The sequence below is a fragment of the Rhinopithecus roxellana genome, chromosome 20 (assembly GCF_007565055.1).
Source record: "Rhinopithecus roxellana isolate Shanxi Qingling chromosome 20, ASM756505v1, whole genome shotgun sequence".
Lineage (NCBI taxonomy): Eukaryota > Metazoa > Chordata > Mammalia > Primates > Cercopithecidae > Rhinopithecus > Rhinopithecus roxellana.
This window is the reverse complement of record NC_044568.1, coordinates 7267810-7291475: the sequence shown is the minus strand read 5'-3', so window position 1 is coordinate 7291475 and position 23666 is coordinate 7267810. Positions and strand designations below refer to the sequence as shown.

General features: G+C 53.6%; 1 protein-coding gene across 4 annotated transcripts in view; it reads left to right on the top strand.

The window, feature by feature from the left end:
• The window catches only part of NSMCE1 (NSE1 homolog, SMC5-SMC6 complex component), a 43251-nt gene extending 23518 nt beyond the window's left edge, over positions 1–19733 (top strand). The window contains exons 3-8 of one of the 4 annotated variants that reach the window (XM_010367526.2): positions 10989–11110; positions 11907–11984; positions 13037–13183; positions 17885–18001; positions 18885–19005; positions 19491–19727. In XM_010367526.2, coding sequence (XP_010365828.1) covers positions 10989–11110; positions 11907–11984; positions 13037–13183; positions 17885–18001; positions 18885–19005; positions 19491–19570 — 665 coding nt within the window. In that variant the 3' untranslated portion in view covers positions 19571–19727. Of the gene's footprint in view, positions 1–10988; positions 11111–11906; positions 11985–13036; positions 13184–17884; positions 18002–18884; positions 19006–19490 lie in introns of all 4 variants that reach the window. The other 3 variants (XM_010367527.2, XM_010367528.2, XM_030924909.1) reach the window with 3 other exon arrangements.
• Positions 19734–23666: the final 3933 nt, after the last annotated feature.

Here is a 23666-nt window from a genome sequence, read left to right as displayed (position 1 = left end):
CTGTACATCATCAGGCTACGTGCGTTGATGGCGAATCAGCGATGTTGACATTTTCGTTTAGTATTCCATCCATTTGTAGTCCTATTTGTAAACACCTTTTCTTTCTTTTTTTTTTTTTTTTTTTTTTTTTTTTGAGACGGAGTCTTGCTCTGTCGCGGGGGCTGGAGTGCAGTGGCGGGATCTCAGCTCACTGCAAGCTCCGCCTCCCGGGTTCCCGCCATTCTCCTGCCTCAGCCTCCGGAGTAGCTGGGACTACAGGCGCCCGCCACCTCGCCCGGCTAGATTTTTGTATTTTTTAGTAGAGACGGGGTTTCACCGTGTTAGCCAGGATGGTCTCGATCTGCTGACCTCGTGATCCGCCGGTCTCGACCTCCCAAAGTGCTGGGATTACAGGCTTGAGCCACCGCGCCCGGCAACACCTTCTCTTTCCAAGAAAGACTCAGTTATAATTAGAAGCTGGCTCCAAGTACATTTTCCTTCTATTTTTAGTGATTTCATTTCTAGTTCTCCCTTTTGGCCATGATGAACAGTTAATCAGCTTACCGCTGTCAGAGCCGGTCTGCCTTTCCGTGAATCAAGGGAGATAAAGTCTGGGATCATAACTGAAAAGTGGCAAAAAAATGAGTGTGAAAAGTAACATCGAACGTGTGCCTCGATGAATTTCTCAACATACAGAATTGACAGCCGGCAGTTATTAAGTGCTTAGGAATCTTTGGGTTCAAGAAGCTCTGTAACCACAAGAAAATTGATGTTGCTTTTGTGTCTCTGGCTCTTACTGGCCTAGATGTGTCCAAGTCCTGGCTGGACGGCTCCACCGCAGGCCTTTCAGGCCAGCATGGAGTCGCTGAGCCAGGATTTCTGTGTGCTCCACGCTCCCCTAAGCGCACACATCATGTGTTTGGGAATGCATTTTGAACTGGATCCCAGACATGCGAGAGGTTATGTGCTGACGCGAGGCAGTACTGGGAATGGATTCAGTGGGATTACCACAGACCCCGCTGGCTGGAACAGGGAAGCCATTTTTCAAAGGCATGAATTCAAGTCCCGTTTCTTCCAGGACCCGGGGAAAGTTCTTTTACTTTTCTGAGTCTCAGCTTTCTGTGTTATAAGGGACATCACATTCATCTCATGGAAGAGTCGTGAAGATTCAGCAAGGGAATGTATGTTCAGTGCCTGGCAGAGAGTACTTGCGAGCACACGTTCACTTCATGCTTGCCACTGCCTCGTCCTTCCTTTTCTGCCCCTTGACTTGCAATCTAATCCCAGTTGCTGGGAGTGGGTGGTGGGGGTGACTATCAGAAGACCCATGGTGCTGGTATGATAGTGTGAGAGGAATTATCGTATAGACCACAGGGCTGAATTCTATTGTTGGGGTTTTCCTAGAAAATTCAGAAAGCATGCTCACCACTGGTACCACACATCTTCCTTGGTTCGTTGACGGATACGTCTTGAGTATCAGCTGAATGTTGGGGTGCTGTGGTGAGTAGGATGAGCAGATCCCAGCCTTTAGTGGGCTGACATTCTGCTTAGAAGGAGAAAGACAGCAACTCGGAGGCAGACAGTCCGGTAGTTTGGGGTGCTAACTGCTGGAAGGAAGCATTGAGTCCCTCGGCATAGTGGGCCTGGGGTGTGGCTTTGGCTAGGGCCTCTGCTCAGACCTTTCTCTGGAGCTGCCATGTGTGGCGATGCTCGGGTGATGAGGGGCAGCCCTGCAGAGATCTGCGGGAGACGCTTTCCAAGGGGAAGGCAGCATGAGTGAAGGGGCTGAGATGGGGAGGAGCTTGGTGTGGGGGAGCGGGAGACAGAAAAGCAGGTGGGAACATAGGTCAGGGGATGGAGCCCCAGGCAACTTCCAGGCTGAGTGCTGGGATCTGGCTCTACTCAGTTGCATGTGGAGGACAGACAGAGGGAGAAGGCTAGAGGGGACACCGGGAGAATGTTGGAGGCTGTTGTCTGCTTTGGGCTGTAGTGAGTGGGGAAAGGGAAGGGCGTGTGCCTGTCAGAGCGACTCCGGTTGGCCGCCTTCATACCAGCCACCTCGTAGCCCCTGCTTAGCCCAGAATGGGCACCAAATTGAGTCCTCCACAGATAAAGTGTGAGCATAAACGGAGACCAGGCAGCAGAACAGGCAGTGGCTACTTATTTAGAGCTTGTTCCAGCAAGGGAGGCAGCCTCCACGTGGGTTTGGCAGAGACTCCAGGTAGGCAGAGGAGTAGGGAGGCTTCAGGTGTCCCGAGTGGAGGCCGCTGGCCAGGGCAAGGTGGAGACAGCTAACCAGAAGCGGGGCGTCCTATGTGATTGGTTAGAAGTGTGTGTTGCTTTCTCTGGTTTGTTGTCTCTTAGAAACAGGAATAAAAATCAGGGAAGTTGCCGAGTGTGGTGATACATGCCTGTAGTCTTAGCTATTTGGGAGGCTGAGGCAGGAGGATCACTTGAGGCTAGGAGTTTGAGACCAGCCTGGGCAACATTGCGAGACCTCAGGGTCTCCAGAAAAAACAAAGTTAGCTGAGCATAGCGGCTCATGCTTGTAGTCCCAGATATTGGGGAGACTGAAGTGGGGGGATCACTTGAACCTTGGAGTTCGAGGCTGTAGTGAGCTGTGATTGCACCACTGCTCTCCAGCCTAGATGACAGAGCGAGACCCCATCTCTAAAATACAAAATAAAATCAGTTAGGGTAGTATCAGTTACTGATCCTGCGCTAGTCCTTTTGGGCCATAATTGTGGGTTAGTTTTGGCTTCTGGCCTGGTTGCTGGGGGACTGGCCTGGCTTCCTACAGTTCTCACTTGGAGGTGGTGGGCTGGCTTTCTGGGCAGGTTGCTGTAGATTTTGGGTTGGAGTTCTGCTTTTATACGTGGTCTGGCCATTGGCTGCAGCCCATTGGCCGTCTGTATGTTCAGTCTCTCAGAAGAATGGGAGTAACACAGTCCATTCCTTTGAGCTGCTCACAGTCCAGCCGGTGTGAGAAATAGTAACTGCTTATCTGGCGGGTCAGGGAACAGAGTGGCCTCATTAGTCGCTGTGTCTTATGACAGCGGGTTTCCCGCCCACATCGGAATTGGGAGATGGTGAACTAACTGTCAGTGACATATAACTTACAGGCATTGTTTGTTTGCACTACAGTGTTTGTACTTTTTAAGAATTACCAGGTTAAGCAGAAAACAACCGCCAGGAGATTCTGTGTAAACACCCAAAGCTCGGGCACTCGGCTGAAGCAGAGCAGTGCTGCCTTCTTTGGTAGAATGTGTGCCTCCAGCTCCCTGCTGTGCCCAGAGCTGTCTGCAGCTGTGCTTCCTGCCTGCCTCTGTAGGCATCGGATTTGTCCATTTTCACTTGCTCATTGCAATCTGAGCAGGAGGAAGCTTACCCAGCAGGGATCAGGAGGAGCTGCTCTGGTTTCAGGGGCTGGGGTGACCAGGAAGCCTCCTCTCCTGTCCCCTGCAGAGCCCCTGTATCAACTCTGCAAGGGCTCCTGCATGGGTAGGGGTGGGAACCAGAGCGCCACAGAAGGTGTCAGAGCCGCCACTCATCTCAAGGATAGATGGACCACCTGTTTTCAGTGGGTGGGATTAAGATGAAATGTGTATGAACAGCATCAGTAGCAAAATATATAGTAGTTTATCGTATTCCCATTATGATCCAGAACTTTAGCGTGATAAACCAGTGGACACTGCTTTATTGCCAGTGGGAGTCCTGACTGATAGACCTCCAGCCAGGGGAATGTTCCATAGATGCTGCGTAGATAGGGACAGCAAGTGGATGTCCTCATCACCACTCCTGCAGTGGTAGCATAGGTTTTAGGACCATAAATGCGTGCAGCTGAGATGCAAGTACTGTGCCCAGTAACATAAAATAAGTTTTATGCTCTGTCATTTGAGTGAGGCTAAAGAGCAGACTTTCTGATTGTAATAAACTTCTTAAGTTTAAGAAGAAAAGAACTCTGTGTACAGATCTCAGAACAATAGGTTTTAAAACCACATGTTATTAAAATCCTATTCCTTCTCTACTGTTGGAGCCCTGAGCTAATCTACCTTGTCACAGGACACTCACTTTTCTCTTTAAATTGAGATTCCTGAGGGTCAAGGAGTCAAGTTATATGATTGTTGAGCACTGAAGTATTTTTTAAACATTTTATTATGGAAAAAGTCAAACAGAAAAGTGGAGAGACTGACACAGTGAAGTCCTGTGTGCCGTCACCCAGTTCAGATGATGAACGCAGGACGGATCTTGTTTTATTTATGTTTGTACCTGCTTACCCACGTTATTTTGAGGTATTCTCAACATCATTGCATATATATGTAAGAATTTTTTTTCTGATGAATGCCCACATCCTTTCGTGATTGCATCCAGCTAATGGCCAGACATCGGGTTTCTGGTCTGGACTTTGTCACTTCCTGTCCCATCTTAAGTATGTCCTTCATCTCTCTGACCTCTGAGAAAGAGAAGCAGCGATCCTTTCTGGCTCGCCTCTGCGGCGGTCACTGAGGGTCTGCTGAGAGGTGGGGAGCGGCGCTGCAGCGTGTAGTGAATGCGCTGGTGCACCCATGGAGAGGATACTTTGTCTCTAAGTGATCTACCACAGACCAGCCACTCTCCTTCCACCCTGCTCTTCCCAGCATTGTTCACTGGCTGTGCTTGGAAGTGCCCGTGGCAGTTCTCATCTTTGCATCTGCGAGCCTGAAGGTCCAGAGAATCTTTTCCCCCAGGCTGTTGGGGGAAAGATGAGAGCTACATGCTGAGAGGTGAAATCCCGTGGCCCCTCCCAAACCTCTCCAGCCCCGTGTCCTGCCCGTCAGCCCTTCCTCCCAGCCCAGGGTCTGCTCTCTTGGGTCAGCTCCACTTCACCACTCCCGTCTCATCTGGGGCCTGCCCTGCCCTGCCCTGTCCTCAGTGCTGTGCTAGCAGGACCACCCGTCCGCCCTCTCTGTCGGGAGGGCTGTCTCAGGGCAAGTTGGCTCACAGTGGCTTGGGCCCTTGGAGTCTTATTTTTTGCTGTTATTTCCTCTGCCTAAAAATAACATTTTGTATTTTTAGTGCTTAGTTTAGAACAAAACTATTTGTTGGTCAGAGGTCAGGGCAGTAGACTTCCCAATTTCCTGCTGCACAAGCGCACAGTGAATTCCTAGGTTCTAGTAGCCTCTGGGAAGCAGGGACCCTGATATAGCAAGAAGAGGCTCATTGGTAACGTTCATTCCAATTTAACTTACATCATTTCTTTTGTTTTTTGAGAGGTGGCCTGGCTCTGTCACCCCGGCTAGAATGCAGTGATGCGATGATAGCTCATTTCATTCTCCAACTCCTGGGCTCAAGCTGTCCTCCTACTTCAGCCTCCCAAGTAGCTGGGACTACAGCCACATGCCACCATGCCTGGCTGAGTTTTAAATTTTTTTTTTGTAGAGATGAGTTCTTGATCCATTGCTCAGGCTTGTCTTGAACTCCTGGCCTCAAGTGATCCTCCTGCCTTGGCCTTCCAAAGTACTGGGATTACAGGTGTAAGCCACCACACCTGGCCTTAAAATTTAATTTTAAAAGAAAAGGAGAAAATGTGTACAGAATTAGTTCAAAAAGTAATCTCTCAAGATGACTTGAGCCAACCCTCCTTCTTAGGGGAGAAGTGTCCTGTTTTGTTCAGTGCTTGTCACTTGCCTGGAGGCCCATTTTCAGTTGCCACCACTGACAGGCATTTCCTGCTAAAGGAAGAGTGGCTCTGTCCGCTCCAGGGTCTTTGCCTTTCCTTAGCTGCTCCTGCTGCCCTGCATGCTGTCCCCGAACCCTGGACCTCGCCCAGTGCTCAGGGCTGGGCTGGGGGTATGATGGATGATGTAGTGGGCTGGGTCGAGGGGATGATGGATGCTGGGCTGGCCTGGGCTGGCCAGCTGAGGGGATGATGGATGCTGGGGTGGGCCAGGCCGGGCCGATCCGATGCCTCTCCTCTGTGAGTGCAGCTCCTCTCTTGGTACCACCTCTGGAGTCTTAATCAGGTGCCCAGATGCCTTCCATCCTTCCTGTTGGCCCAGTCTCTCTCGGTGACTCTGAAGCACAGGGCAGGTGCAGGAGGGTGTAGACGAGATGACGGTGGGGTCTGGTATACAGGATGTCCTCAGGCTTGCGCTGCGGAGCCCATGTGGCTTAGTGCCTGGCAGCTTAGGATCTGGGGTTGGGCAAGCCTGGGCTCCATTTCCTTCCAAGTTACAGAAACTATGAGCAAGTTGTTAACCTCTCCAAGCCTCCTATATATACAGATAATATTAGTGATGCACCTTATGGAGTTACTGTTACTGTCATGATGAAATGAACCATGAGAATGCATAGTGCTGGCACATAATAAGGTGAATTACAGTCACACATTTGCAGGCCCCTTGATTTTAGCCTAACACGAACTACTTTGCTATAGCCCTTAAGAAATCCAGACACACCCTGCCTCTTCCAAGTAGAGAAAACACAGGTGGCACTGTGTTTAGAGGTTTAGAGGTTCAACTTGCTTGATTCAAACATGGTGCTGGTTGTCCTGGCTTCGGTATCTCTTTCCCTGTAGGGGAGACATCTGTGGTAGGGCCAGGGCCTTGTTCCTCTGTCCTTATAGCTGGGCCTCCCATATCACTGACTGGAGGTTGGCAGTGTGCAGAGAACCAGCCTCTGATCCAGCCCTACCTACAGAAAACCTGATGTTTTGATATTTACTGAAGGGTGTGCCTTTTTCTTCAGTTGGTTCTGAATTCTGAAAAGGAGTGGTATTATTAATTAACTCCTAAGTCCTCAAAGTGGTATTTCTAACTCTGAAAGTAGCTGTCTCAGAATCCCACGATATGGACTTTATCCCACACTCTTTATCATGACCATGGGCTTGTAGAATATTGAGGTCAAAAGGATCCTCAGACATGCCTTTAGCCCAGTGTATCCCTACAGATTGGCAAACTGTAGCTTCTCCACCAGGGCTCCAGGATCAGAGGAGAGAGCAGGGGCAGAGCTGTGGACATTAGCTGTCCTGAAGACCTGAGGCTGGGAAGCAGCGATCTGGTCCACCTTAGCACTTAGTGGGCATCGTAAGGGTCTTGGGAGCAAGCAAGAGACCGCAGTTCTGAGAAAGGAATGTGTCGGGGCTGGGTGTGGTGGCTCACGCCTGTAATCCCAGCACTTTGGGAGGCTGAGGTGGGCAGATCACTTGAGGTCAGGAGTTTGAGACCAGCCTGACCAACACAGTGAAATCCCATCTCTACTGAAAATACAAAAAATTAGCCAGCCGTGGTGGTGAAACACTTGTAGTCCCAGTGCCTGGGGAGGCTGAGGCAGGAGGATCACTTGAACCTGGGAGGTGGAGGTTGCAGTGAGCTGAGATTGCGCCATTGCACTCCAGGCTGGGCGATGGAGTGACACTCCATCTCAAAAAAAAAAAAAAAAAAAAAAAGGAATGTATCGAGATGCTATTGGGGGAGGGACACGTAGGATTCATTGGTGGCCAGGTGCGCAGTCGGGGATGGGCAGGAAGCATGGCACCACCACATGGCCAGAGCAGCTGGCCCTCTGTAGCTTCTGGGCTGGAGCCACCTCCAAGCTTCCTTTTGTCCCTTGCTCAGATTGCGAGAGTGTCTGGCTGGTATGGGTTCTCTGTCTACTCCTGGCTGCCCTAATCTCTGGTCCCTTCAGCTTTCTGCTTTCTGGTTCCCTGAATATTGTACCTGGAATTGTTCTCTCACCAAAACCACAAATGTAAGAGAAAGACAATTCTAAACAAAAAAAGAAAGAAAAAAGGCAAAGGTCTCGTTAGGGAGGGACATGGCTGCTGGGCTGGCAGGCGTCACCAGCTGACTCCTGTTTCAGGGTGGCCGGACACAGTAGCCGGAGCACCGTGTGATGAGGAAGAAGTGCTGGAGCCGTGGGAGGACAGAGCTGGGAAGTGCAGCTCATCTGGTTGGGGAAGGCCTGTACAGGAGGCTGCCAGAGGACCAGGAGGCTGGGGTCCAGCCAGGAGTGGTGGTGGAGAAGCGGGAGGGAAGAGGGTTCTGGACATGTGTGAGGCTGGAGGCGAGACCATGTGTGGCTATTAGAGATGAGAAGTGTGGGAGAGGCTCACACAGGGCCCCACAGAGCGGGAGGGCAGGACGGGCTGGAGCCTACACCTCTGCTGCCAGCCCCATGCCACCACGCCGCCTCTGTTGCTGCCAAAAGGAGTCAGTTGAGGGGTTTGCTGAGCATAAAAGTTTCTTCTCAGGTCACAATTAAGAGGAGCTGCAAGGGCATGGTGCCTCCGTGAGAAACAGTTACAGGGTCAGCGATGGAGATCGTGGACACGACCCCGATGCAGGAAGCGTGTGGAAGGAAAGAGAGGGTGATAGCGGAGAGAATGGGAGCGCCCAAGCGGTGGCTGGTGTCTGCAGTGAGCGAGTACAGTAGGAGGAAGTGGTTGGTCAGATAAAAATACAGCAAAACATTCATGGTTTCTGAAAAATGAGGCCGGACGCCAAACCAGAGGCAGTGGGGAGAGGGGAAGGGCAGAGAGGGCTGCTGGCTCCCTCCCCGCAATGGGGTGTCTGGAAAGTCCAGTAGATCAGAATGCTTCTCATCTGCCCACAGGGCCCATTGTTCTCACTGACACCCAGGAGGGGCCTCGTTAGTGGAAAATGTGAGTTGTCACTTTCAGAGGGAGGTGGGACTTGCCCCGGTGTCACACTGGGTGGACAGGGCTCCTGTCACTCACTCTGCACTGAGCAAGGCTTTTTGGTGTCTGGGCCCCTTGCGTCTGAGCTATCCAGCATTGGCTGCCCTTGGGGGTGGAAAAGTGTGTCTGCCCAAGTCACCGGCACAGGCAGGTACGGAACAGCTTGGCTCCCACGCCAGCAAAGAGCTGCCTTGCGTGGTGTGGAAGAGGAAGACAGCATCGGGGGCAGAAGAGAACATTTCCTGGAAAAACAGGCCATCTGAGGTGGCTGCAGCAGTGGAGGGAGAGCTTTTCAGAAAGGAGGGACCCGTGAGCAGAGGCGTGGAGGCAGGAAGTCAGGCCATGCCTCCCTCCTGATGCCTGCTCTCCAGCCACTGAGGCCAGATGCCATTGTCATATGTTACAATTTCACCATGTCCACGTTCCACCCACTTATTATGACTACTTTTTAATTTAAACTGCCTTTTAAAAACTTTACTTAAATGGAAGGTTAGCTCCTCGCTGAGCATGGCGCGTTAGTGTCACTGCTCTGGGCTTTGTTCTCGGCTTTTCTGGGCCCCCACAGCCTGATCCTCTGATAGAGCTCACTGGCCTGGGTTGTCCTTGACTCTTTCACACGGCCACGTCCTCCATTTTCACCAGCGTGATCTTCTGTTTTTTTTTTTAACTTTATGACTTTTGAGTTGTGTGGGTAGCTTAGAAATGCCTCTGTCTATAAGAAATCAAACATAGACACACAGCGTGAGTGCGCTGTGATGACCCCCGTTTAGTCCCTTCCTGGCGATGGCCTTGGTCGTCAGTCCAGTGGGCAACCTGCTGGGCCTTTTCCTGTGGGACTGTTTCATTGGTTCTGTTTTTGTTTCCACACATAAGTGTATCTATCATATTGTCTGGTTTTTCTTGCAGTTTTTTTTTCCAGAATGATTTTCTAAGGCATGAATCTTTTGAAATTATTTATTTTAATACATAAAAACAGTGAAAACAGTAATACATACTCTTGCTTTAAAAAGTTTCGCAGCACAAGCTCATTCCTGTAAGCCCAGCATTTTGGGAGGCCAAAGTGGGCGGATCACCTGAGGTCAGGAGCTCGAGACCAGCCTGGCCAACATGGTAAAACCCCATCTCTACTAAAAATACAAAAATTAGCTGAGCGTGGTGGTGGGTGCCCGTAATCTCAACTCCTCGGGAGGCTAAGGCAGGTGTATTGCCTGAACCCGGAGATGGAGGTTGCAGTGAGCCAAGATTGCGCTACTGCACTCCATCCTGGGCGAGAGTGAGACTGTCTCAAAAAAAAAAAAAAGTTTCACAGCATGAAAGGTACACAGTGCTAGACATGTCCTTCCACTGCTTCCAGTGCTCAGAGGCTCCTGGTGCCGCAGGAGAAAGGCCCTGCTGTCCCCAGTCACAGGCCCTGTGTGATCTGGCTCCCTTCCCTACTGCAGCCTCTCTGCCCTCCTTCCTTCCCTGGCTGATCAGTGTCCATTCAGCTGAGCCCCCGGCAATACTGTGGGTGCCCCCTCCTCAGACTGATGGACCTGGATGGTGGCCCCTGGGCTGTGAGCGTCCTGCTGGCAGGGCCAGGGGAGGTGGGTGACAGAGAGGTCAAAGCCCCGGCCTTGTGGTGCAACTCTGGGTGAGTCAGTTCACCTCTCTGCGTCTCAGCCTCTTTCCCTGTGCCCAGATAGCTGCTGGAGGGTGGATTCATGACGACAAAAGGTGCCCGGGACAGGGCCTCTCCATGCTGAGGGCTTGCTGCAAGCCGCCCTTCTCACCCTGGTTGTTGTTATTCTTACTGTTCCAGCCCAGGACCCAGCACAAGCCTGGCATGTAAGTGAGGATAAGTGGACATTGAATAAAAAAAGAAAGGAATAAAGCTCCACCTAAGACACGTGGGGACGCAGTGGGACAGAGGCCGCTCGCGGGGCACTGGGGACGAGATAGAAGGGCTGAGATGGGATGGGATGTGCACGCAGCGGGAGCTTAGTGCACGCTCTGAGCACGTCATTGAGTGATACGCTGAAGGTGCTGATCCGGACTCTCATCAGGAGGCAGCGAGCAAAGACAGGAAGCCCGCGGCAGCCTCCGTGGTTGCAGATAGCATCTCCCCGGCCCTCCTGCCTCACAACGCCCTCCATCTGTTGTCTGTTTGTCTTCCAAGTACTCCAGGAAGAAAGAAGCCACGCGGCATTGGCATTCACCCAAGAGGCTGCAGCCTCGCCCGTGTCTGGGGTTGCTGTCCCCTGTGTTGAGATGGGATGGAATGATTCAAGCAAGCTACGTTTTTTTGATGAGGCCCCCCGTCACCCCCCTTTTTTGGTCTGTTTATTTCCAGGCCATGCCACTGTAGATAAGTTGGAAGACTTCATCAACAACATTAACAGTGTCTTGGAGTCCTTGTATATTGAGATAAAGAGAGGAGTCACGGAAGATGACGGGAGACCCATTTATGCGTTGGTGAGTGCCCGGCAGAGCCCTCTAGTGGCATTTTTGAGGAGCTGGGACAGGGCCCAGGCAGCCTGTGTTTGCTTTGGTTTGATTTCTCTTTTGGACAATTCTTTGTAAAGAAGTCACTCCAAATGTATGGAATATTAGGAATAAAGGGAGAAATGGTTTTTTACTTAGAATAAGACACAGAAGCGATGAAAAGAAACTGTGTGTGGGAGTGTCAAGGATGGCGACCCACGTGGGGTCCTCAGTGGTTTTCAGATTTACTCTCACAGGTAGGGATCAGGGTGAAACACAGGAGTGGGAAGCTGACATGGCCCATCCCTGGCTAGGACACACCTCGGGCTGCTCAGTGGACATCTGGCTGCTCCTAGCCAGGCTCCCACTCAGAAAGAAGCACTCTAGTCCAGGGTTTCCCAAACTCAATTCCCTGGAAAAAACATGACACAGTCAAAGAACTGTCGAAATGCTGGTCAGACACAGCAAAGCAGATTTCCTTGCTGTCAGACTTCTCAGTGCCTTTTGCATTAGAAGCTCCATTAACATGTAGACAAATCTCCCAAATTTATCTGAGTTTGGAAAATACTGCACACCCTCTGGAGTTCTGAAACTTCTGAGGGTCCAGCATGTTGACTGAGCTAAAGAATAAAGTCTGTAGTATATGCCTGGTTACAGATCCATCCTGTGGCTCGCAGTGCCTGGATACAGGAGCTCAGTGACTGGGCAGAGACGGAGGAGGGGAGGGAGGGAGAGCCAGCGACACGTTAACCTCACAGCCTGACTGTTGCGCTGACTTATTTCTTAGGTGAATCTTGCTACAACTTCAGTTTCCAAAATGGCTACGGATTTTGCAGAGAATGAACTAGATCTGTTTAGAAAGGCTGTAAGTAGAGTAATCCTCGTCGCCCATTCGCTGGGCTTCTTATGGGAAAGTTCTGTCTCAGTCATTAGAAGTGGCAACTGCAGTCTTCAAGGACCACTGGGGGGACATGGGCCACCATTGCTGTCTGAGAAAAGGCTTTGCAGGGAGATATCACTGTCTACCCATCTGGAATTCACAGCTGTCAGGGGCCCCCATGGCTGCCTGGGAAGGAAGTGCTGGGCCAGGTGTGAGCCCCAGCTGGATGGGCAAGAGCAGGGCCTCACTGGTAGTAACAGGCGTTCCTACCTGGCTGCTCTAAGTGCCATCTGGGAAAGGCAGCAGCAGCAGCAGCAGCAGCAGCAGCAGCATCAGCATCGCCTGGGAGCTTGTTAGAAAGGCCCGGTCCCAGTCCCTACCCTAGACTGCTGAGTCCGAATCTGCATTTTTGCCGGGTGCCCACTGAATCATTTGCATGTGCACATTTGAGAGGCATTGCTCTACCAGGCTTCAGAGCTATTTGCTCGCCCCTCTGGTCAAACACATGGCTAAGAGTGGTTCTCAGGCCTACATAACTGCAGAGGTGAAAAAGAATTCAGACATTTCAGCCCCACTTGCGATCTGTCGAATCCGAATCTCTGAGAACCAGGCGTTGGAATCATTCCTTTTAGGTCTTCTCCTGGAGTTTATTAGCTGCCAGGGTTGAGGAGCAGGTGCTGAGCTGAGCACACACCTGTGTGTGCAGGAACCTGTCTTCCCCAGAGGTTCCTGCCTGCCGTGTCTGTCTCTTGCTGCCTCTGAGGCCAGCCGTGAGGCAAGGCGACCCTTTTTGATTTGGGGACATTAAGATGATTTATTTGGGAGGATGTTATCGAAGTGACCTCTGAGTCAAAAGAACTGAGCACAGTCCTGACTCTTGATGCATATGACATTGTTTTCCCAGAATACCATGCCAGCGTACAGTTCTGCCTGTGATCTGAGTGGTTTTACTGCACCCCTGCCAGACTTGGTATTACCATTTAAAAGTTATTTTTGCCATTTTAATAGAGAAGCATGGTACCTGCTCTTTCTTCCAGCTGGAACTAATTATTGACTCAGAAACTGGCTTTGCGTCTTCCACAAACATTTTGAACCTGGTTGATCAACTTAAAGGCAAGAAGATGAGGAAGAAGGAAGCGGAGCAGGTGCTGCAGAAGTTTGTCCAAAACAAGTGGCTAATTGAGGTACTGTCTCATGGTTTTCCAGTCCGGCTCACTCTTTCGAGTGAATAGCAGTTTTTTCTCTAAAATCGTATTTGTAGCCAACTGATGTCTATGGAGCCTAGCCTTCTCAGATCCGTTATCTGCTTTCATGCATTCCAGCAGTGACCCCGTGGGGAGGATTTGGGCCTCACCTCTCCTGCCTCCCACTCCCTGTTCACCCACATGATGTGTTCAGGATGCCACAGCCAGAATGGCAGAGCCAGGAGCTGCACCCAGGGATTTGGGCCCTGGGACCAAGCCTCTAGCCCACAGACTGCAAGGCAGGGCAGTTCCGTGGCTGAGAGTGTGGCTGTGATAATCTGACCCGGGTCTGAACCCTGAGCCAGGTGACCTCAGGTTCCCTCTAAGAGGGGAGTTGTCGTTTCCGCTTTGGGGCTGGGCGTGTCAGGAGCAGGAATGGGACCTCCCAGTAACATGCTCCGTGCTGCGCTGGCTGGCTCGCGGGGGAGGCAGCAGAGGAACTGGCGACGTTACCACTGTCGTTTTTGTCAGTAGTGAGTTCCTCAGGGTCAGTGCTTAGAAGAGGCACAGACAAGCTTCAGGAAAGGAGCTGTGACGTCTGGGACAGGCCCCACTGCAGCTCCAGTTTCTAGATGCTGCCCCGCCCCCACGTCTAGTCCTGCTGAATGGAGCAGAACAAATGTTTCAGTTTTTTTTCCACAAAAGGCACCCCTGTTTTCGACAGCTCAGTGTTTGCTGAGTTGACCATAGCTGTGCCCTCCCAGGTGCTCGTGCGCGTGTGTGTTGAGGACGCGCTCACGTCAGGTCCCCGCTTCCTCACTTGGTGGTCGGACTCGTGGCCAGAGGCTGCTGCTTGTGGCTGCAACGATTCTCCACTTCCTTTTCAGGAAGGCTTGCCTCTGGGTTGGGGAAGTTTGTGTTCTGAGTTACTAATTTCATGTAGGGTGGGCCTGTACCAGGAACCTGACCCAAATTCAGTTCCTGGGGTACCTGATGGGAAGAAAGGGTGGAGAGGTCATGGGGTGAGGGCAGAGGTCACAGGGGTGAGGTCAGGGCTGGGAGCTCCTGGTGAGTGCAGGATCTGCTGGGCACATTCCCGTATGTCCTGTCTCGGAGGCTGCCTGCTGTCCTGCAGTGGCTCCGTAGCTTAGTTTTTAGCTGACAGCTCAGGGGTCTGGATGACATCGGACACCCTGAGAGTAGCAGGGCCGAGTTCAGGCCCCAGTTTGGGGACTGCAGCTCCCATCAATGGCTTTGTCACAGTTTTTCTTGCCCTCCGCGCTGTATTTGGTACTAGAGAATGTTCTAGGGCTGCTCAGGTTATAACTGACCATTCTCGCTTGTGGTGCAGCCCCTCTTGGGGCCAAGTTGTTTTTTCTTTTTTTTTTGAGATGGAGTTTCGCTCTTGTTGCCCAGGCTGGAGTGCAACGGTACAATCTCGGCTCACCGCAACCTCCACCTCCTGGCTTCAAATGATTTTCCTGCCTCAGCCTCCCACATAGCTGGGATTACAAGCATGTGCCACCATGCCTAGCTAATTTTTGTATTTTTAGTAGAGACGGGGTTTCTCCATACTGACAAGGCTGGTCTCGAACTCCTGACCTCAGGTGATCTGCCTATCTCGGCCTCCCAAAGTGCTGGGATTACAGGTGTGAGCCACTGTGCCCGGCCATGGGCTAAGTTTTTTAAGGGCAGGGGTTATGACCTCTTCATGGCTGGTTCCCATTGCAGAATCTAGTGCCTGGCACCTCAGGCGCTCCATAAATGCTTGCTGAGGCCGGGCGCAGGTGGCTCAAGCCTGTAATCCCAGCATTTGGGAGGCCGAGATGGGTGGATCACGAGGTCAGGAGTTCGAGACCATCCTGGCTAACGCGGTGAAACCCCGTCTCTACTAAAAAATACAAAAAGCTAGCCGGGCGAGGTGGCTGGCGCCTGTAGTCCCAGCTACTCGGGAGGCTGAGGCAGGAGAATGGCGTAAACCCGGGAGGCGGAGCTTGCAGTGAGCTGAGATCCGGCCACTGCACTCCAGCCCGGGTGACAGAGCGAGACTCCGTCTCAAAAAAAAAAAAAAAAAAAAAAAAAAAAAAGCTTGCTGATTGGATGACTGAACGGGTGGATGAGGTTACGGAGGAACAGAGTTTAAAACTTACAAAAAATATTACAGGAAATACCTGTTCATTATAGGAGGATTAGAACATGTCAGGATGCATAAAGAAACCTACTGAAGTCACCTGTTATCCCAGCCCCTAGAGCCAAGTGCCCCAACATTCCACTTCACAACACTTTGCACCCTGCTCTGCACCCAAGAGCATGCGTGCCTAGCACACGCCACCACCATTGTGCATGGCTTGCAGGGCGTGCCCCCGGCTTTATGATTTGACTTGCCCTTTGTCTGCCCTTGGTGTCTGGAGAGGGTTGTGGTGGGTAGGAGAGGCACCGCCCTGGAGTCTGTGGGGGTGAGCTGTAGCTGCAGGCGCTTGTACTCTGTACCTTTTTCAGTTTGGTGACAGTGCTGGCACCGCCTTCTGCAGGGCGCCTCTGAGCTCGAGGGAGTGTGGACAGAGGATCCGGAAGCTGCCACCTGCAGGAGCACTGCAGAAGTACCAGGGGCCCTCTGCACTGGTGCTGGGCAGTCGCCCTAGAGAGGCTTCTTGTTGACTGCCTGGCCTGCTGGGGCCCTAAGGAGGACGAAGGAACGAAGCTTGTATGGCAAGGGCTGTGTAGTGAGACTCCACAGGTTCCTCTGCTGCCTGTGGCAAGCAGCTTCTTGTTGCAGAGACTGTTTCCTCATCTGCAGGATGGAGACATTGCCAGCTCCAGGTTTCTGTGAGGGTCCAGTACTCTCGGACCTACATGGCCTGGTAAGGGTTGCCCTGAGGTCTGTGGCACTCTGGAGGAACCGCTGAGAACAGGGGTGGGGTGCTCATTTACCCAGGACAGGTCTTCCTAGGGCAGCACCTCGATCAGAGAGACCACACGTCAGTGTCTGATCCTTGGCTTCTCAGACACAGGGCTTCCCACAGAAACAGCCAGGGGTCCACTGCCAAGGCCCTTCCAGGTGGGCATATCACCCCAGGGACATGTCACTCCTGGACAGCCAGTCCTGTGCGAGACTGGCTCAGCATGGAGGTGCTGAGGCAGCTGCTGGTCCAGGAGAAGCCCAGGGGTGGTGGGTGGTTGGGGTCAGCGGGGAGGCCTCTGAGAGCAAGCACGGCTCATGGGAGCTGGACGTCTGCTGATGGACACACCTCCATACACCCCAGGACTGCTCCCTACAAGAGGTCCTGACTTCCAAGTGTCATGGCGAGGTGCCTGGGAGATTGCCTGGGCTCTCGTCTTCTTTGAGGCCTAGGGCACCCCTCCTACCCCTCCCCTGATGGGCCCGCAGAGGACTGAGTGAGTCATGAATGGTGAGCCTTGGGTGCAGTTTCAGGCACATAGTAGGTGTTCAGTAAATGCAGCTTGGCTGGGCACAGTGGCTCACACCTGTAATTGCAGCACTTTGGGAGGCTGAGGTAGGTAGATCACTTGAAGTCAGGAGTTTGAGACCAGCCTGGCCAACATGGCAAAACCCCGTCTCTACTAAAAATACAAAATTAGCCGGGTGTGGTGGCACACACCTGTAATCCCAGCTACTCGGGAGGCTGAGGCAGAAGAATTGCTTGAATCCAGAACACAGAAATTGCATTGAGCCAAGATCATGCCATTGCACTCCACCCTGGACAACAAGAGCAAAACTCCATCTCAGAAAAACACAAAAAAAACAAAAACAAAAAAACCAAAAAACAAAAACGGTAGTGACAGCTCTTGCTTGTAAAAATTAGAAAATAACAAGAAAGGCAGTTGAGCACTCGGGTGACTCGCAGGCTTCAGTGATGCCATCTCCTGGCGCGGTTCACGTCCGATGCATGAGCTGACTGTGGAGAAACTGGAATCAGCCTGCATGGGTCCGTGTCCTGGGTCCCATGTCATTTGCCTCCCTCGGGTCTCCCTCAGTGCTGCCTCTCTCCTGTGACTTGGCAGGAGGGTCAGCCTGGGGAGCTGCGTTATTCATGTGCTTCCTGGTTCTCCCAGGGTTTTCAGGATGTATGATGGGTAGACCGCACCCTGGCGTGGGAACCAGGAGGCCTGGCTTCCATTGGAGGCTCCACTGCCCATGGTGTGATGGGGCCTGTCTGCCCTCTCCAGACTCCTTCCAGCTCCATCTGTAAAGTGATGTTGCCGGAAATGATCTCTGAGGGTCCCTACTGCAGTTGGAGGCAGAAGTGCTGGGAGGCACCGGGGATGCTGCTTTTTGGGAGTGGGATGGGTGGCGGATGGAAGCAGTGGGTGCTCGGGTTTGTGCCCTGGGGAGACTGACCCCTTGTGGGCCTCAGCGCCCTCCTCTGCAGGAGGGCTGTGACTGCCTCGCTCGGGACTGCTGTGCAGACAGAGTAGTCACGTCTGAAGGCACAACAGATGCTGAGAAAAGGCGGGTGTCGGGGAGCTGTGCCTCCATGCCGTTTGGGCCTTTGCCTCAGTTTCCCTTGCTGAGGCTCTGCCAGGGGGGCGTGACTGATGCCTGTTTTCTGGGGTTGGTGCAAAGCTGCCTAGACCCTTGTGTCTTCCTGAGCACTGGGCTGTGGGATCACAGAGGGAACAGAGGTAGTGAATGGGGAGAGGGCCTGGCTGAGGGTGGCCACCTCCCGTGTGTCCCTGCAGAAGGAAGGGGAGTTCACCCTGCATGGCCGGGCCATCCTGGAAATGGAGCAATACATCCGGGAGACGTACCCTGACGCAGTGAAGATCTGTAATATCTGTCACAGCCTCCTCATCCAGGTACCCGCTGGGCAGGGCATGGGAGCTCATTGCTGGGCCCTCAGCTCCTGGGGCTCTGCACAGGTACTTCCCGGAATCCTGGCTCTGGACCCAGCCCTCCTGCACTGCCGGCGCATCCTCCACAAGAGCTGGTGGAGGCCATCTCCCAGGACGTGTCAGAGGACACCTCCCCACTGTGGCCTGCAGGGACGCACTGCCTCTCTCCTCCCTGGTTCTGCTGTTGGGGTCCAAGGACTCTCGCTTACTTTATTTTTCTCAGGAAGGTTGAGTGTTCTGTGCAACCTGCATTATCTTGGCAGTTTTGTGGCAGAGTATTTGGCAGAGTGTCTCTATCAATTGCTGCTTTCTGGAGTGGTCTACTCCAGTTTGCAGGGCTTTGCAACCACTGAACCAGCATGGACATTGATGTGCCTTTCAGTTTCTGTCGTTTTGCAGCTGTAGCTGTTTATAATTGCAATTGCTCTCATGGGCCTCGTACACCTGTATCCTTGGGCACCTGGTGATTATTTCCTTGGGCGGAGTTTCTGGGACAAAGTGCAATTTTTTTTTTGAAAGCTTTTGATCCACATTAGCAAATAAGCTTCTGAAGAGCTGTGGCTGTCCACACGCCACCTGCAGGATCTGAGTGCAGGAGCTTGCCAGCCCTTGGCTTCTGTCACTGCGTTCATGTGTTCAGAATTGTTTAGTAAAACCCACTGCAACAAACAAGCAAACAAACAAAAGACTCCCCTGCACTAAGGCGTTTGGGATTTTCAGTATTAATCTGGGGCCTGGAAGATAACCCGATGCCGCCAGCTGCCCATTTTCCTTGTGGCTTCCCCGGAGGTTTGCAGAACACAGAGGTGTGCACCAGCTCCGCCGTCATTGGCCTTTCTTGTTTCAGGGTCAAAGCTGCGAAACCTGTGGGATCAGGATGCACTTACCCTGCGTGGCCAAGTACTTCCAGTCAAACGCCGAACCGCGCTGCCCCCACTGCAATGACTACTGGCCCCATGAGATCCCAGGTGCGTGGGCCCTGAGGTGCTCATGGGAGGGGCTGGGCCAGCAGGACGCAGGGCCTGGTGCTGGGGAAGCCCTTAGAGACAGGGCCCTGAAGGGCTCCAGGGTGTGTGGGGGTACGCATTACCAGCCTGAATCCTAGAAGCAGCCACCGCAGGAAGTAAAGGCTGAGCTGTGTGCACCATTCCAGAGGACTTTCTAGAACCCAGCAGAAATTCCAATGCTTATGAGCATTTTGTCTAGACAAGTCTCCCTCTCTGGCAGCCCTCTGAGGAGGGAGATGTGAAAGCCATGTCCACAGCTCCCTCAGTTTGTTCCTGTCTGAACTGGGGCTAACTCTGCCTCACGGGCTGGGGAGGGTTGGCAGTGAAGAATGGTGTAGACCTAGGACAGAGTCCTTGGCACAGGAGACGTAGCTGCTGGCTCGAGCTGGTGCTCCTGTGCTGCCAGCCCCTCCATTCACTGTCTTTCCTGCCTTTTCTGTCTACAGAAGTCTTTGACCCTGAGAAGGAGAGGGAGTCTGGTATCTCGAAATCGAACAAAAAGTCCCTGCGGTCCAGGCAGCATTAGCCGTCGCGCTCTGCTGAGGGACTGGCTGCCTTGGGCGGCCTGATCGCTGCAGCCCTTCTTGGAAGAGAGGCGTCCGTGTTTCAGGTTCCATGCGAGTCGCCTCTTTCTTCTTAACGTGGACTGTCCACAGCTTTGGAATAAACTGTCCTGGGAAGTTGCTGCAGCCCCTGTCTGTGTTCTCGAGCCTGTGTGTGAGGCTCTGTGTCGTGGCCTTGCCTTCTTTCCTGGAGTTCAGTCATCACTCAGAACCCCTGGGTTTGGGCTCCAGCAGGTGAAACCAGCAGAGCCCCCAGCAACGGCTCAGGACAGCTCACTGTCCTTGCCCAGGGCAGCCTTGCCTCCAGTCCCAGCTGTGACCAGCTGTCCCCGCAGGATTGGGCTGGCCCAAACCTGGATATGTGAACCTTGGCCTCCCCAACTCCCCAGTCTGGACTCTCCCCTGGCCCAAGGTGCCACTGGCCTGAATGGGCTGAGGCTGGGCATTTGGGCAGGACACGTGCTCTCCCTCCCTGGACCCTCTGCTCCCTGTGGGTGCCCGGCAGCCCTGCCATCCAGCAGCCCCGCCATCCAGCAGCCCCAGCCGGGACCGGGAGTCAGCCTCAATGCTTCCTCTCCCTGACCCTCCTGCATCCCACTGTCACCAGATCCTGTCCAGCCCAGCTGCCAATAGCCCTCCGGCCCTGCCGCTGCTGCCTCAGGCTGAGCGCCAGCCCTGGCCCACACCCTGCCTCCATGCTCCCTGTGGAAGACCCCTGGATGCCCTAACTGCTGCAGCAGGGCTGTGGCCCCTGGTGAGGCCCCTGCTCATCCGCCACTGCCTCCCCCCACCCACTGCGCAGGTTGCAGGGCTTCCTTCGTCAGCTCGGGAGCCTCTGCACAGCGCCCTGGGCCTGCGCACCCTCCCCTCTGGTGTCCGGCTTTGTTTCCTGGCTAGCACCCGCTCGCCCTTTGGCACTGGTCAGCCCCTCGCTCCCTGCACTTCCTCCATCCTCACACTTGTTAAGTCCCCATCTTCATGCCTCTCTTGAACCCCGGCATCAGTCAGGATGCTTCAGTCAGTTGCTTTTTCAGAAAAGCCAACTCAGACTGGCCGAAACAAGGAAGGACTTGGCCACAGGGGACTTGAAAGGCCTGGTCTAGGGGCTCCAGTGAGGTTACCATACAGCCATATTTCTGTGTCTACTGCGCTTTCACTGGGCTGGCTGCATGCTTGGGGCCTACGAGGTGGTTTCCCAGACATCCAGCTTTCTCCATGATAGCAAAATAGCTGCCATGCTTCTGGGCCTCACACATCATGCCCGGGATCAGGAGGAAGAGGGTGGCTCTCACTTGGTGGCTCCCACACCCTTGCAAGCATCCTCATGGCCCATAGCTCCCACGTGGACACCTGCGAGGTGGGGACAGGATGATCTGAGTGGCATTGGAAAATCACACCCACCCCGAAGACAGGGGTGGGGCCGTCCCTCTCAGGCCACGTGGCTGAGGGAGCAGGGGCCTTTCCCTAAGCAAATTGAAGGTGTGATTGCATCTTCAATAGCCTCAGAGGCAGCGGGGAGTGAACTTGGACTCTGAATTGGTGGCTGGCCTCCCCCGCTACAGGCAGGCACATCCCCCTTTATTCACCTCCATAAAACCAGGGTAGAGCAGGTATCCAAGGCTCAGTGAACCAATGACCCCTGCTGGTGGGAGGCTAACCCTCCCAGAACCAAGTCTGGGCTCCTGAGCCCTCAAGCCCACCTTCCCATCAGTGAGGCAGCTGGGGACCCAGTCCAGCCCTTCGTCAGTGGGCAGAGACACGCCCATTGGTAAGCCCAGTGTGTTCAGCCAGTGCCAGCCCCAGCTGGCCTCACCAGAAGAGGAGTTTTTTGGAAATGTATGAGGTGGCTTACAGAAATGACAGGAAGGCAAGACCAGTCTAGAATGGCAGACCTTAGAATAAGGCTCGTGGATGTCAAGACAATTCTGCGACAGTGGGTGCTGCTGCCACAGGGGGTCAGCTCCAACCTGTCTATGCTCCTCCCGACGTGCCCTCAAGATGCCAGTCCAGGGAGGAGCTGTACAGACCTGCCAGGACCGCATCCCTGGGGCAGAGGTCATTCTCCAGAGCGCAGTGTGCCGTTCTGGAAGAAGGGAAGATGGACGCCAGGAGGCAAAAAGCCAACCAGCAAATACCGCCTGCAAGAGGGGCCAGGGCAGCTTGTGACTGACCCAGTTGTCCCATGGTTCTGGTCGTTCATTCTCTGTGCTCGAGGCAGTCCTGGCTGGGGACTCAGGAAGCCTCTGGGCACTTCACCATTGGGGACACTGGCCCTCCTACTGCTCGTCTCTCCTGCCTCCAGCACCTCCATGATGACACCGATGTGAACATCTCACAACACACGCTGGCACTCAACCAAAACCCTCGTGAGGAGTTCCATACACTGGCCTGGCATTCAAAGCCTTTATTACCCCGCCAGCCTTCTCTTTCACTGCCATGCTCCCCCGTCGGTGCCCCTGACCTTGTCACTCAGGAATTACGGACTGGCCTGCTTCCCAGGGTCCCCTTGTAGGCCCTTGTCTGCACAGCAGCTGCAGACCTGTCCCTCCCAGGCTGAGCCCCCCATTGCCTTCCCCTGCTGGTCCCCCAGGCCCCGTGGCCTTGATACCCCCCTTCCTACCCCTCTCTGCCCCAGCCACCCTGACTCCTCCCTCCCCTGTCCCCAGACTGGGGCTTTCCTGTCTCACGGCTGCTGTACCTGCTGTCACGAGCTGGGCCTCAAGTCTCCTGGCCAGTTTTGGATTCCTAGTCAAGCTCTTGCTCTTCAAATGTCAACTATCAAAAACCTCTGCCCCACCAGTCCATCCCTGGCTGCCATTTTCCACCGCCACCCTGCTCTGTTGCTTTCATGGCACCAATCATGGCGTGACACTGTCTTGTTTTATTCCTATGTCCTTACTGACCCCCCGCGCCCCAGCCTGACGCCATTGTGTTAAAACACCATGAGGGCAGGGGCCTCATGTGGTCAGTGACAGGCCTGCTAGCTGTGTCCTGTGTCTGTGATGGCAGTATCAGTGTCCTGACTGCTGTGGCCACATCTCAGGCAGGGGCTCGTGCACGTGCCTCTCCTTGGTCTGTGACCCACTGTTGGGCGCTTGGGTTCCAAGCTGGCTTGAGAGTCCACCGTCCCCGGAGGGCTGAGGTCACCCTCAGACTGGGACTCCTAGGAACGCCGGAACCTCGGCCACAGGGCAGGGCCATTTCCCCTTTTCCTGTTCCTCATCTGACAAGGGACATTTGCGGGAAGCCTCCTGGCCAGGATACCATACGTTAATGAACGTGGCCTCCCGTGCCCAGCTTTCTATCACGCTACGCTACAGATGGGCCATGGGGCCTGCCAGCTGGAGCGGATGGAGCGGCTGGGCCACTGGGAGCTGGGGCCACAACCCGCCTGTCCTTCCGCTGGGGAAGAGGTGTGAGTGACACATGCGGGCTGGGAGTCACAGCCTTCTGTGGCTGGGCAGCCACTGCTCCTCACTAATGGCGAACCCAGTCATGGGGCGTCCCTGTTTTATGCCTCCCTACTTTCAGGGGTGTTGACATCTGGTGTAAATTCTTCCTATGAAAGATTAGGTAATTCACTATTAACAATGGCAGGGAATAAACAATGTCCTTGCAAGCAGCTGCCCATGGAGCCAAGTGGACTCCACTTCCAGATAGCTCTTGTGTCACTCCCTGGCACACCCACGGCCCCTCAGCAGCCCACTCCCAGGATGAGTAAGTACCACGGCCTCTCCCTGCCAACAGCCAGCTTTCGAGATTGCAGATTCTGCTGGTGTCTGCTCAAAGGCCGGGAACCCCAGGACCTACCAAATAAAGGTCAAATTCCTTGGACTGGGTACAGAGGGCATCAGGAACTAGAGTTCCAGCTGCCCGTGGCCACCTTCCCATCCCCCTTCTAGTTACCCCAGGGTAGCTACCCCCTGGCCAACCAGAGGCGGCTTGATTTTTAGCTAAAAGACAAGCAGCTGAGCCAGTGAGTCAAGGTGCTGGCAGGATGGCAGCTGAACCCTCAGGGCTCTTTTTCCCAGGCCTGTCTTGGAAGGGGGGAAGAAAGAA